This window comes from Hemitrygon akajei, chromosome 23, assembly GCF_048418815.1.
Source record: "Hemitrygon akajei chromosome 23, sHemAka1.3, whole genome shotgun sequence".
Classification (NCBI taxonomy): domain Eukaryota; kingdom Metazoa; phylum Chordata; class Chondrichthyes; order Myliobatiformes; family Dasyatidae; genus Hemitrygon; species Hemitrygon akajei.
The window spans coordinates 41,138,521-41,153,417 of record NC_133146.1 but is presented as its reverse complement, the minus strand read 5'-3'; the positions used below and the strand labels follow the sequence as shown (position 1 = coordinate 41,153,417).

Sequence of the window (14,897 nt, the reverse complement as noted above, 5' to 3'; positions counted from 1 at the left end):
CAGTGTGCTAGCCCAAATGGTACTGAGTTAAGGAAGTTCTGCTGTTTTGATGAATTTGAAGCCACTGAAATCTGTTCAATCTATAAAGCAAATAACTTGTATATCAATGTAATGTGTATCAATATAATGATATTTAATAAACAATCACAAGGAAATATAACAATACAGAAAAAATGTAAGTTGCAGATATATTCTTTTTTGCATCAGTTTTTCAGATTCTTACCTTAACAAAATTGTACATGCTTGTTATTTTGGCTACAATGCCCGACAGAGATGCTTCATGTATCTATTCCAGTAAAATTTATAGAAACTGTGACCATGTATTTAGAATTGATCGGAGCTTTACTGCAAGCTGTTAGTTTCATAATTTCTTACATTATAATATCAAGAAAAATAGTTTAAACCGAGTTATGAGACCTTTATTAAGGATTTGCAGAATTCTACATATAACGGCACATTGTGTAATTTCCAAAACTGTTATGGTATCTGATATGTAATCACAGAGAAAAAAATAAAAAAAAGCAACCTAGTGAATGCAATAAATCATTCTTTAACACATTTTTAAGAAAGTTGGCCAAAGGAAATGTGGAATTCACCCTTCCAAAAGGCCATGGATGCTGGGTCATTATCTTTACATCTGAGATCCAGAGTTTTCTTTGATAAGCAAATCAACAAAAAAAAATCAATCACCCTCTTTGTTTACTATGATCCTAAGTCTCCATTACTTGGGTTCCTGAGTAGCTCTCTACAAAGTAGTTTCATTTACAATTTATGTCTGTCATATCCTGCTGCCAGACTGGAGAGCACAGTTTAGACACTCAAGGTTGACAATTATTGTTGTATTAGCTTTTTATAAACCAATGGCTTTGAAATCAAATTATACAAAGTAAGATAATTTTCCTCTGCCAAAATTGTATTGAGTGAGTTTTATTGAAAAGGCGCTTCCTACTTCTGGAGATTAAGCATTTCTTTCCTGTGGTTCAAGGTATTCCAAGCCCAAGTGAGCAAAGATTTCTTCCTCAGTGTTAGCTTTAAGAAATACCTGCTGTAAAAGAGAAACAAAAGAAGTTAATCAATGGACATCCATGTTGTATTAACAATTCAAGTCATGCTTTATTTAATACTAGTCACACAAAAATCAGATCATGTTAATACATAGTTTTGCCGAGAAACACATCACGTTAATAGTGGTAAATGTTCTATTTAGTTGCACCAGCGCATTGCAGTCTGCTTCTGAAATTCATTACAGTGCTTTCAATGAAATGAATTTCAGAGGCAAAATACAATGTGTTGACACTGCTAAATAGCGTGACTAATACTATTGACCCAAGTTGAAATTCCAGGCATGTGTCTAATAATTCATGTTAATGACTTACATAAGACTTTATGTGAAAACAACTATGATCTGCTTTAATACGGAAAATGGTGATTTGTGAGTCCAGACCTTTTATATTTTACCTTGTCCACTAGAAGCACATTTGTAAATTCACAATGGGCCCACAAATTTTGATGTTTGGAGTCATCCCTGAAAACTTCCTGTACGCCGGTTTGGCGTTGAAGTTTCTTATCACAATTGCAGACTTGCAAAATTACCCTATTGTGTTTATATATGTGAAACATCCAAAACTGTTTAATAGTTTAGATAAGAGAGTGAAGAGCCAAACATATCAGTGCAAACAACAGGCAACATCCTATTACCAATCATGTAATCCATCAACACCCACTTGCTCGTGTTATAATAGCACTGACATGAATTCAGCAAAATGACTCCTGTCATCATTCTTGATATTTATTCTACACAAAATATGGAATCATCTCTGAATATCACCTTGCCACACACACAAAAAAATACAATCTGGTTACAGAAAATAACTAGTTCTATGTGGTTAAAAACTGTGGAATTATATGTAATTATTAAAGTACAGTACTGCAGGATTTTGATTCCTCTACACCATCTGTTATGTTGTCAAAACCTCCATTTCAATATTGCAGTGGTCATCTAACCAATAAATCATTGCATATAAAGTACAATGTTATTCTGATTGGCAATGCTGCAAGCTCTTGAATCAAAACAAAATCTGATCTTGAAATTGCTTCAGAATGAGAAATTTGCAAAATGACTTTGGGCAGCTTGTCTCAATTAGAAACTTGAATACAAGCTTGTATGACAAAATATGGCTTAAATAAAATTTAAAGGAAAGGAGCTTGATAAATATAATTGTTCTTTTGATCATAAAGACAAACTCTGATAATAGTTTTGCCTTCTTTATAATTGAGTAACCAAACTAAAGTTGCAGCCTACATTAATGTCCAGTTCCTTCAATTTGGAAACAAGATTTCTATTCTCATTCACATTCAGGGATTTTTAGGATATCTGTCATTCACAAACTGATTGTTCTTGTTGTAAACCAAAGAGTCCTTAATATTAATTTTTCTTTTCAAGCGCTGTGTATTTCAAACCCTTGTTAATTTACTTCAGATTCCAAGATTTTTACTTTGAGATTTAATCTTACATGAATGCATTGACAATGCATGTAAACTGAGTCAAAAATGAAATTCTGATATGTGTAGCAAGGTGGTTATATTACTGTGATGGTCATCAGAGGCCCAGATTAACGAACTTGATATAGCAGATGGGAAATTGGAAGTTGTTTTATATAAAGAAAACTTTAATAAGATTCTAGTCTCAGTAATGGCTGACTATGAAACTACAGGCTTGTTGTTAAACCCACCTGGCTTCTATCAACCTCAACCCACTGCAATTTGCCCGCTGCCAAAGTAGGTCTACAGAAGATGATATCTCCCTGACCCTACACTCATCTCTGAAGCATCTGGACAGTAAGGGGACTGAAGTCATATTACTGTTTATTGATTACAGTGCTGCCTTCAATATAATTCCAGGCAAACTCATCACTTAACTCTGGATTCTGAGAGTCAATGCCTCCCTCTGCCCCTGGATTCTTGACTTCTAACCAACTGACAACAATCAGTAAGGACAGACAACAACATAACACTTCAATTTTTCTAAATGTTGTTGCTCCACAAGGTTGTATCCTTAGCCCATTTGATCTACGGTCATGATTGTGTGGCCAGGTTTCTGCTCTAACTCCATTTACGAGTTTGTAGATGATACCACCTTAGTGGGCTGTATCTCAAATAGCAATGAATCAGAGTACAGGAAGTAGATAGGGATCTTAGTAACGAGATTTTCTGACAGCAACCTTTCCTCAATGTCAGCAAAACAAGAGAGCTGGTCACTGGCTCAGAAAGAGGAGCAGTACACTTGCTCTTGTCTACATCAATGGCATTGAGGTTGAGGGGGTTGAGCGCTTCAGTTCCTAGGAGTTAACATTACCAATAGCCGGCACTGGTCCAACCACATAGATGCCACAGCTCACCAACACCTCTGCTTCCTCAGGGGGCTAGAGAACTTTGGTGTGTCCATGCCAGCCCTTATGAATTTTTATCACTGCACCAGAGAGGGCAACCTGCCTGATTGCATAATAGCTTGCTATGGAAACTCCTCTGCCTATAAACACAAGAGACTGCAGAGAGCTGTGGACGCAGCTTAGCACATCGTAGAAACCAACCTCCCCTCTATGGACTCTGTCTATATTTCTCACTGCCTCAGCAAAGCAACCAGCCTAATTTAAGACCCACATTGGACCTTCTCTCTTTACCCCTCTTCCATTGAGCAGAAGATAGAGAAGACCGAAAACTGTACCACCAAGTCGAAAGCAGCTTTTAACCTGACTACTAATGATTCCCTAGTATGTAAGATGGACTCCTAACCTCACAATTTACCTCATTATGATCTTGTACCTTATTGTTTACCCTGCACTGCACTTTTTCCATAGCTGTTTCACTTTATTCTGCAATGTTATTGTTTCATTTTGTTCAACTTCAATGCACTGAGTAATGATTTGATCAGTATGAACATTATGCAAGGCAGGTATTTCACTGTATCCTGGTACATGTGACAAGAATAAACTGATTGCAATTCCAATTGCCATGCACCTGTTTTGACTCATAAACGACAGTAAAGAGTCTTTTGCAGTAAGTCCAAAAAAAACATCACATTTCAAAATTAGAACAAGGCACCAATCTTGAAGACATGGAAACCTGTAGGAAGGATAGTCATTGCAAACAGTAAACTGGCAAGCTGGGCAGACAAGCGGCAGATGAAATGAAATACAGAGGAACAAGGTATGATCTTTTTGCAGAAAGGGCAGGAAAAGGTAATACAGGCTAAACAGCATTTTACTAAAAAGATGCAAGAACGTAAGATCCCAGGTGTTTATTTCATAAAGCATTGCAAGTGGAATGACATGTTAAGAAATAAGTTAACAAAACATTAAGGATCTTGGAAAGTCCTGGAGCCGCTTCTCTCCCATGTGCTTCCTTTCTCCAAGTGTCAGTTTGAGTCCCAATAAACATACAGCTGCTTTTCTTTAACTGCTCATGGTAGAAGCCCCATGCTGTGATGAGTACCTTGTCAACAGCTGAATTAGCATTGGCCACGCATAGCAGTGCTATAGACAAACAGGAAACATAAACTGTAGTACATCTGAAACAAGAGGGGCAACGTCATTCTATATCATAATCCTTCTATCCTTTTCCATCTCAAAATGTTCATCTGTTCCATTGTTGAAAGAACATCAGGAAATTCCTAGTTGGTTATGTTAATTGCCTCAACAGGTCAAATACATTTTTCTCTGTAATTTCAAATAGAGCCATAGAGTGATATTGTATGGAAACAAACCATTGAGCCGAACGAGATTTTTCCCACCATCAAGCACCCTTTTACACCAATGAAAATTGAAACCATTTTAATGTCTGAACATCCTCCCAAACCCCTCTAAATTCACCCACACACTAGGGACAAGTTATAATAACTGATTTAATTCCAACCCATTTAAAAAAAACATCAATGTGAGTTTACAAACAAAAAATCTGCTAGATTTGATCTCGATCTCTGCCTTCATTGCCATTAAATAATTAAAGCAACTCATAAACACAAGAGAGTCTGCAGATGCTGGAACTCTAAAGCAACACAGACAAAATACTGGAGGAACTCAGCAGGTCAGGCAGCATCTCTGGAAATTAATAAACAGTTGATGTTTTAGGCTGAGACCCTTCTTCAGGACTGATAAGGAAGGGAGAAGATGCCAGAATAAAATGATGGGGGAAGGGGAAGGAGGCTAGCTAGAAGGTAATAGGTGAAACCAGATGGGAGAGGACGGTCAAGGGCTGGAGAAGAAGGAATATGATAGGAGAAAAGATTGGCCATAGGAGAAAGAGAGGGAGGAAGTGATCAAGGGGGAAGTGATAGGCAAGTGAGAAAAGGTAAAAGTTCACAGTTAATTAAACTCTGTGCTGGAGATATGCAGAAGAATCCCTTTGCAGAAAGGTTGTTGAAGATGACCATGAGGAGAGGTGCGATTCTGTATAACAGTATGGGTGAATGGACAGGTGGAAATGTGAGAACGTGCACAGACAGTTTTTATCCCTGTTGAGTAACTTGGAGGAGGGATGTTTTGCTAAATTACAGTTTAGAAGGCAGATTGAGAGAGATGGGTCTTTATATTCATTTAAAACCTGATGTTATATACATAGATCAGGTTATAAATGAATGTGCCACTGAACTCAGCTTTTCCATGCATTTGGTGTTAATTCACAAAATGACAAATGTGTTCCTACTGCTCACTCCGCTGCTGAGCTCCAGCCGCCATTGTTTTTATTTCATGACTTCCTTCATCCATCAGTAGGGAAAAGGCACCACACACAAGTCACATTATTTACTCGTTATGGATCAAAGTACCCACCGTAGCTTTCATATAAATACACGTAAGAATAAAATATTTTACTCACACTAACTGCATTTCGTCTCATACTCTGTCTTCCTACTCTGTAGGCAAAGACAGGTGGGCAGTTTGCCAAATTTCTGGCACCAATTAACTGGTTAACAGGTAGTGCAAGAGCAACACTAGAGGTGATTCACCTTCTAATTTCCCCCCGATCCCTTGGGGAAGATCTTTGCTTGTGCTTGGCACTTGCCAGATGGCAGTGCAGAATCCAGAATTTACCAAATAATGAATTACAGAGCAAGACTGCATTTCAACATTACATGAGAAAGCACACTGATAGTCAATGTATCTTGCCAGCTATCGCTATTTAAATGGAATATTCTCCTTATGTACGAGTAAGTAATATGCTCCATGCTATTCTATTGCATTTGGACTTAATTCCAAAAGTCAACAAGATCTTAATAATTTGCTAATGTGTCACACATAGATTATGAGTTCGTCCCTACTGTGGAATAATTTTATAGTTTCCCAAGCAGTACAATAAGTTTTAAGATTGCTGAATGTATTGAACTACAGATTTTATCACTAATAATGTGCAAAGTCAACTCATATTCCCTATGTTGCCCTGATCCAAAAGAGATCCATGAAGTTTATATGGAACCCTGTTTTATTCTCTACACTGATGCATATAATTCTTTTATAGCACCACTTCCTCAGAGTATACTGATGAAAAACAAAAGACTTAATGAAAGAAAGCTGCAGGAATTTTAATTCTTCGATGAAGAGAGATAATGAAAGATCGTCTTTTTTTCTCACTAGGGAGAAACTTCTTCATTCTTCCAGTTTGGTGCAGCAGGAATCTAAAAATATATAGCAAAAAAACAGGAATGGAGGTATCCATTAGCATTGTCTAGCATGTTGAAAAGCATCAATCTATAAAGAAAAATCGATAAATTTGCGAATAATGCAACTGTTGTTGGGAGAATATCAGATAGTGATCAGGAGGCATACCAGAGTGAAATAGATCTGCCGGTTAAGTGGTGTTGCAACAACAACCTTGCACTCAACATCAGTAAGACCATGCAATTGATTCTTCAGGAACTTCAGGAAGAGGAAGTCGAGGGAACTCACACCAGTCCTCATCGAGTGGTCAGCCATGGAAAGGGTGAGCAGTTTCAAGTTCCTGGGTGTTAACATGAAGATCTGAAGATCTGTCCTGGACCCAACATATCAAATCAATTACAAAGAAGGCACAACTGCCGCTATATTTCATTAGGAGTTTAAGGAGATTTGGAACGTCATAAAGACTAACACATTTCTGCAGATGTACCATGGAGAGTATTCTGACTGGTTGCATCACTTTCTGGTATGTCCTGCACAGGACTGGAACAAGCTGCCCAGCATTGCAAACTCAGCCAGCTCCAATGTGAGCACTAGCCTTCCCAGCATTGAGGGCACTTTCAAAAGGCAATGCTTCAAAAAGTCAGCATCCATCATTAAGGACCCCATCACTCAGGACGTGCTCTTGTCTTATTACTACTATCCGACAGGAGGCAGGAGCCTGAGGACACACAGTCAATGTTTCAAGAACTGCTTCTTTGCCTCCACCATCAGACAATGAACCAACTCATGAACACCACCTCACTACTTTTGCTCCCTTTTTGCACTACCTATTTAATTTATTTTTAATATATTTATTACTGTAATTTTATAGTTTTTTACATATAGTACTGTACAGTTGCCACAAAACAACTAATTACATGTCATGTCAATGCTATGAAACCTGGTTCTGATTCTGAAGTATATCTACCAATGGCTTTTAAACCAGCCTAAAACTTAGTATATTATTTCTTTGTTTCCTGGTAAATTAGCATAGGCAGAGAATCTCCATGTATGCAATTTAATGGATTTTGAATCATGAGCACCTGATTCAACAAATTGGCTGGGTGAATACGGTGTGACAAAGCTATTATATTTTAGCGGTGCCTTTTAGATATGTGGGCTGCAAAGGCCCTCACGGAGGAGGTTATCCCACTGACAGTAAAATAACTAAGATGTGGCTGGAAGTTTCTCATAAAGACAGCAACAGGAGCTTAGTAGGCCACTTTGTTGATTCAATACTGAGTGAGCTTTAATGGATTAGACACAGCAAGAAAGGCAAAAGCATTGACACATTCACCTACATTCACCCCGACTAAAGCCTGCAAACCTGATCTCAGCTGAATGGGACCCATCTAAACTGACAGATGCTGCTTAGAGTGCACCAGGCCGATTCTTTACACATTAGTACACAACTTACAGTTTTTTGTTTAGAGCCTGGTTTCTCAATCCCACTCTGGAATGATTTGAGCAGTTTGGTTAGCAAAGTAAATCAAAATCCTTCATTTGGGATCAGAGTTAGATGGATGTGGTTGGTTCAAACCTAGAATGAGTTTTAATTTTATGCTTGAACTGTCTTCTTGTCCCAACCCACTCAACTTATCCCCCTAAGTCCCAGTCTAGGATCTCACTGCTCACTCTAGCTTGCAGAAACATGCACAATTGTTTCTGTCTATACACATGCTCTTATTCTCATCTGTTTGCCGGCCACAACCACTCAGCTACATCTTGAATTTAATCCTAAAACTCTGCCTCATAACCTCAATGGACATTCTACCTTTGGACTTGACACATTACAGCTTTCAGGGCTTAACACTGAACGCAATGATTTCAGGTAATCAGTCATTCTAACTTCTATCTCAAATGTTTCAGGTTTCTCTTATTCTCCTTTTCTGGTCATTAAGATTTCATTCATCCTATACTACGTACACCACTTCCAGATTTACAGGACCTTCACCATCCTTCTTCATACATTATTTCCAGGTTTTCCCCTAACACAACATTTCCCTTTTGCTCTTATTGCTCCTCCCGACTTCCTCTACAACTTAAAACCTGTTTCATTACTGATTTTCACTGACTTTTCAAGTCATTAACACAGAAAGTCACATATTTCCAAAGGTGCAACTAATCCTGCTGAGTATTCCCAGCATTTTTTCTATTTTCATGTCATATTACCAATAGCTGTGATATTTAGCCTTCGGGTTAATGAGTCCAACCCGGGTATCCTAGCCAATGCACTGCTGTTGGTGTATTGATCGTATCACTTTTCTCTCCCTCGTCCTCAGAATTGCTCGAAGAGGCTCTGTGCTCTTTTCCTATTGTTCCTGCAAGTCTAACCCCTGTACATTGTTGTTTGGCAAAAGACGGCCCCTAACCTGCTGCTTACTGGACCATGGAGAGAGGGCAGTGGTGGGAGGTTGCTGCTGAAGGATGAAAATGTTGTGCCAGATATATATATATATATATATAGAGAGAGAGAGAGAGAGACACACACACACTCATATATATGTATACCGTATATGTCTATATATATATATACACTATACATACACTTCTTACTGTAATTCACAGTTTTTATTATTATGTATTACAATGTACTGCAGCTGCACAACAACAAATTTCACGACATAAACCGGTGATACAAAACCTCATTCTGATTGTGAGGAGAAGTTCTATCAACTGGTCTATATCCTACTGAACCCTTTGATAAACTTCCTCAAAATCCACAACTCTGTCTACTTTTGTGTCATCTGTAAACTTACTAATCAGCTCACCGATATTTTTCACAAATGTCAACGCTGTCTCAGCACTGATCTCTAGTCAGAATAATACCTTTCCACTCTTATCTTCTGTCTTTTAAAGCCAAGCCAATTTGAAACCAGTCACAAAGTCGCATTTGCCTTAATCTTCTGCATCAGCCTTCCATGAAGAATCTTGTCTGTGTATACATCTATTGGCCTACTCTTATCAATCAGCTACTCTCACCTCCTCAAAAAATTCAATCAGATTTGCAAGCCATGACCTCCCCCATTCTGATTATCCCAAATAAGTCTACACGTTACCAGTCACAAGTATTTTTTATCCCTAAGAATCTTATTGTAATAATTTCCCTACCACTGATGTAAGACTCGATAACCTATAAGTTCCTGGTCTGTCTCCATTGCTCTTCTTAAAAAGCGGAACAACATTGGCTATTATCCAGTTCTCTGTGATTTAGTCTATGACTAAAGAGGATACAAGGATCCCTGTCAAAGTGATCTCCTCTCAGGTCTCTTTCAATAGTCTGGGATAGATCCCGTCAAGCCCTAATGCTCTTCAATAATCTAACGTCTCTGCCTTTTCAATCTCAACATGGCCTAGAGTATTAGCAAACCTCTCCCTGATCTCACTCTCCTCCATGAACTGCTCCTTGTGAATACCAATGGAAAATATTCACTGAGTACCTCACCCACTTCCGTAGGCTCCAGACATTAACTCCCTCCTTTGTCCATCAATGACCTTAATCTTTGATTAGTTACCCTTATGTTTTTAATGCAGGTATAAAAATGCTTTGGGAATCTCTTTAATGCCACTTGGCGGCAGCATGATAGCATAATGATTAGCATAATGCCTTTGCAACACCAGCGACAAAGGTTCAATTCCTGTCGCAGTCTGTAAGGAGTTTGCACACACTCCCCATGGCTGCGAAGGTTTCCTCAGGTGCTTCAGTTTCTTCCCACATTCCAAAGACGTAACAGGTTAGTAGATTAGTTGGTCACATGTAGTGTAATTTGGCAGGACAAGCTCATTGGGCTGGAATTGGTTGTTACTGTAATAGGTAGGGGGGCTGGAGTGCAGCAAATATTGTGTCGTTCAAGAAAGAAAATAGGGATAATCCAGGTAATTCCGATCACGTGAGCCTCTTGTCAGTGGTAGGGAAGCTACTGGGGAGGATACTGAGGGCATTTATGCACATTTAGGGAGGCATTGCCTGCTTAGGTACAATCAGCATGGCCTTGTGCAAGGCAAGTCATGCCTTACAAAGTTGATCAGACTTTTAGGCCTGACGAATGTAAGGCCGTCCCATGCTGTACACATATTGCCTGACTTAGAGGAACTTTTCTTCTGCCTGTAGGCTTCAAAAGAGCAACATTTCACTGCTGCTCTTTTGTCTGCTGTGGATCTGTGAGACTGGGAGTGATTCCTGCGTCTCATACACTTGCTTGGTGGTTTTGCTGCTGCTAACATTGTTGGTCGTCTTGGTTTTCATCTGATATCCAAGTCATGCCACATCAGAGTTCTATGCAAAATAATGCCAGAATGCTTGATTTGATTAGATATATCAGAGCTCTATTGCAAAGATTATTAATACAATTCTCCAGAATTGCAAAATTATCAAATAACTTCAAGAAATGCAAACAAATCCTTTCAATGGATGTATGGATGCATGCCTTCTTAATAGCTGCAGTTTTCACACATTCCTGCACAGGTGAATTTCAGGAAAACTTCAACAGACCAAGAACCTACCCCCTAAATTGCAAAACCATGATAATTTTCTTCGTAGTTGATCAATTAACCTATTAAAGTTGACATCCGCCCTCTCCCAATGGGTTACATGAAAGCAACCCAATTTGCTACAGTTAACTGTGGAAGTCAGCAATTTGGGATCAGCTTTCTGATGTTGTCAATTTCATGGATATTAACCCTTCTCAAAGTCTCCCAAACTTCTAAACATTAAAATTCAGCCCATTATCCTTCAATCAATTTTAATAAATGCAGCAAGGTCTCTCTTCCTGTCACTTTGCTCCAACATGTAGTCATACCATCATCTCAAAGTCATAATCTCTTGACTCAGAGCTAGAGATAATTATATTAGTAGCTTGAAACATTATCATTTTCTCTGCTTAGCAAAAAAGAGCTGAAAATTTGATCCACAGTTTTCATGTGCATCCTGTTTGTCAAATTGTCATTTATGATCAATAACTCTAATAAGAAAGGAGAAAGTACCAGTTGACACTTTGCCAATAAATACATTAGCATTTTTCTACACTTCGCTGTAATCACTTACTGAAGTCACCAATCTGTTATACTATAGGCTTACAGTGCTACAATCCATGAGAAATGGTTCTTTAACCTTCCATTTCATTGTCAATATTTTGTAATAATTTCCCCGTAACAGACATTGTCTAACACCATTTCAAAGGTGCTAGATTTCCTAAAAGGTTTGAAGGTAATTACCTACAATTCCTGAATAAGTAATTTTTCTTTCCTGTTGACATTAATCATTTACTACTTTAGAGTTTTAATTTTGCACTAGACAAAGAAACAAACAATGTTGTTTACTCTGTGTATGCGATAGGTTGCCTTGCATATGGATATGAAACCATCACAAGTCATTGTCTACCTCAAATACTTTGAAAATGTCATCTTTAAACTCAGCTTCATAATGTGCAGTCAGAAGGATTTTTTAAAAATTTCAGCAATAGAATGAGGTATGCAATGAAGATACTAACCTCACACGGCAGAATATCTTCATATGGTAATTGATGTCAAAACTCTACAAACATTTGTCTTCAAACACTTTAGAATTAAAATCCAATGTCTGAGTCTGTTATAGGGTAAACCCCTTGGGAGATGTCAATTTCAATGGGTTAAATGGTCAAGTTGATACATCAGCTCAACCACATCACGGACATAGACACTGATCCACTGACACAAAACTAATAATGACTTGGACTCACATCAGTTGCAACTCGCCAGGTGTCACACTGTATTCCTAACATCTGCTGGGAAACTGAGGAAGGGGACAAATATCTTTCTATCCGTTCACTCTGTCAAGACTATAAACAGAAAAGCATTAAAATTACCACAAACAAGAGGAATTCTGCAAATGCTGGCAATCCAGAGCAACACTCACAAATACTGGAGGAACTCAGCAGTTCAGGCAGCATCTATGGAAATGAATATGCAGTCAGCATTTTGGGCCAAGGCCCTTCTTCGGGACTCAAATTATCATGAATAATGAACACAGCCCTGTACAATTTCTAAAATAAAGGACAATAGATTGTGCACTGGGTGCCTGTGAAGTTTGCTGCCAGTATTGTTTACTCCCTAAATTACCCCTCTCTCAGCATTTCCAAAATCTGAACTGTCTTACTTTTCACCAGCTACGTTCATTTTTCAAATTTACTTCTGTGTTTGTCACTGACTGAAAGGCTTACATCTCCTTACGTTTTATTAATTATTTTCTCTATATTTCTGTGTTCTGCAGTACTTAAAATATTACATTACTGAAGGAGTGTTTTGAATGTTTGTCAAGTTTATTCACTCTGATTATATCTAGAGTAATGAGGAAAAAAGTACAGAGAGAATCCAACTCCCGATGAATCCATGGAAGTTCACTGCTTCCTTAAGAGACCAGAAGGAAATCACAGAAGGGCAACATTTCTGTAGATATTTTTGGCCTGCCTTATATTATGATTTCCATGACCTGCCATTTCATAGTTCCAGTAACCATGGTTCAATCCTGACCTCAGGTGTCATTTGTATGGAGTTGGCATGTACTCCTATAATCTGAATCTCAAGATAAATTTCAAGGTTGTAGGTAGTATACAGTACATTGTTTAATAATAAATATACTTGGAACTTTTGAACTTTGGTGTTGTTTTCTTCCTGGTACTCCAGTTCAATCTACGACCTAGAGATGTGCACATTTGTAAGTTAACCAGCCATTATAAACTGCCTTTACTGCAAGGCAGAAGCTCGGGGCAGTTGATGGGAATGTGGGGAGAATAAAATGGAATAAGCATAAAATTAGAGTCTAATGATTAGTATCATACAAATGATGTCCTAATGGAAGATGCTTGCATGAGGCCTCATTATAACAGCTCAGAAAGCTATAGTCAAGTTTATTGTCATTTAATAATACTGTCAAATGAGGCAATATTTCCCTGATCCAGGGTGTAAAGCTCAGTAGTATACAGTACATAACACACAGTATCTAGAAAAGTAAGGATGAAATCTACAGATGAATTACACACAAATGTGTAATTGTAAAGTGTGAATGCGTAAAGTGCTTAAATTAAATATTGTCAGGTATAGAACAGATTATCTGGTGACACATTGAATGCGATGCGGCAGGGTCAAGTCAAAGTGCAGGTATTACCAAAATATGTGTACTTTATGGAACTTTGAGATTCGTCTTCTCACAGGTAGCTACTAAATAAAGAAACCCAACAGAACGCATTAAAACAAAAGACCATCATACATCCAATGTACAGAGACAAAAAAAAAATGTGTGAACAATGAAAGTGAGCAAATAGCATTCAGAACTTGAAAGTGAGTCCACACTGTGATAATCGCAGGCCACAGCCACAGTTTGGTGCAGAGATGAGTAAACCTCGCGGAGTAATGAGCTGAAGTTCAGTGCAGAGTTGAGGAGAACTCATGGGGCAGAGATTAGAAGCCTCACCTCTGGCTCCGACACCCGTACCTTTTCAATCTGACCTGGGAGTTCAAAAGCCTAATGGCCTGAGGGAAGAAACTGTTTCCCACACTGAATGTTCTTGTTTTTATGCATTGGAGTCTCCTGCCTGATAGTAGAAAGACAAAGAGGATTCAGGATGGATGGATGGGATCCTTCATAATCTGTGTATGCGGCGTTCCTGATAAATGTCCCTGATGGATGGTAAGGAAACCCCAATGATCCTCTCTGTCATTCTCACAGTCCTTTGTCAGGACTTCTGGTCCAATGCTCAGCTACTCCCTTATCAGATGGAGATGTAGCTTCTCATAACACTCTCAATGCTGCTCTTGTAAAATTCAGTTAAGATGGTGGGGGGTGTCACACTTGCCTCGATCTCCTTAGGAAGTGGAGGCTCTGCTGTGCCTTCTTATTCAGTGAGGCAACGTTGAGGGACCAGGTGAGGTGTTAGGTGAACTCCCAGGAATCTGATGCACTTAACTCTCTCTCCAGAGGAGACATGTATTCACAGAGGGGGAAGGTTCATCTGCACCTTCCTGAAGTCCACAATGATTTCCTTGGTCTTCTCCACGTTCAGACATAGGCTCTTCTCAGATCAGTCTGCCAGCCATTCCACTTCCTCTCTGTACTCCGACTCATCTTTGTTGTTGATGGCACCAACCACTGTTGCCTCATCTGCAAACTTGACGCAGTTTGAGCTGAATCCTGTGACGCAATCATGCGTCAGCAGTGTGAACAGTCACAGGCTG

The 14,897-nt window shown here is 38.7% G+C and overlaps 1 protein-coding gene across 1 annotated transcript in view; it reads right to left on the bottom strand.

Annotated features, from left to right (window-relative positions):
* Nucleotides 1–224: 224 nt before the first annotated feature.
* Nucleotides 225–14,897, bottom strand: part of dntt (deoxynucleotidyltransferase, terminal) — a 251,070-nt gene continuing 236,397 nt past the window's right edge. The window contains exon 11 of the mRNA XM_073027511.1: nt 225–1,045. Within this exon, the coding sequence (XP_072883612.1) occupies nt 959–1,045 (87 nt within the window). The 3' untranslated portion in view covers nt 225–958. The remainder of the gene's footprint in view (nt 1,046–14,897) is intronic.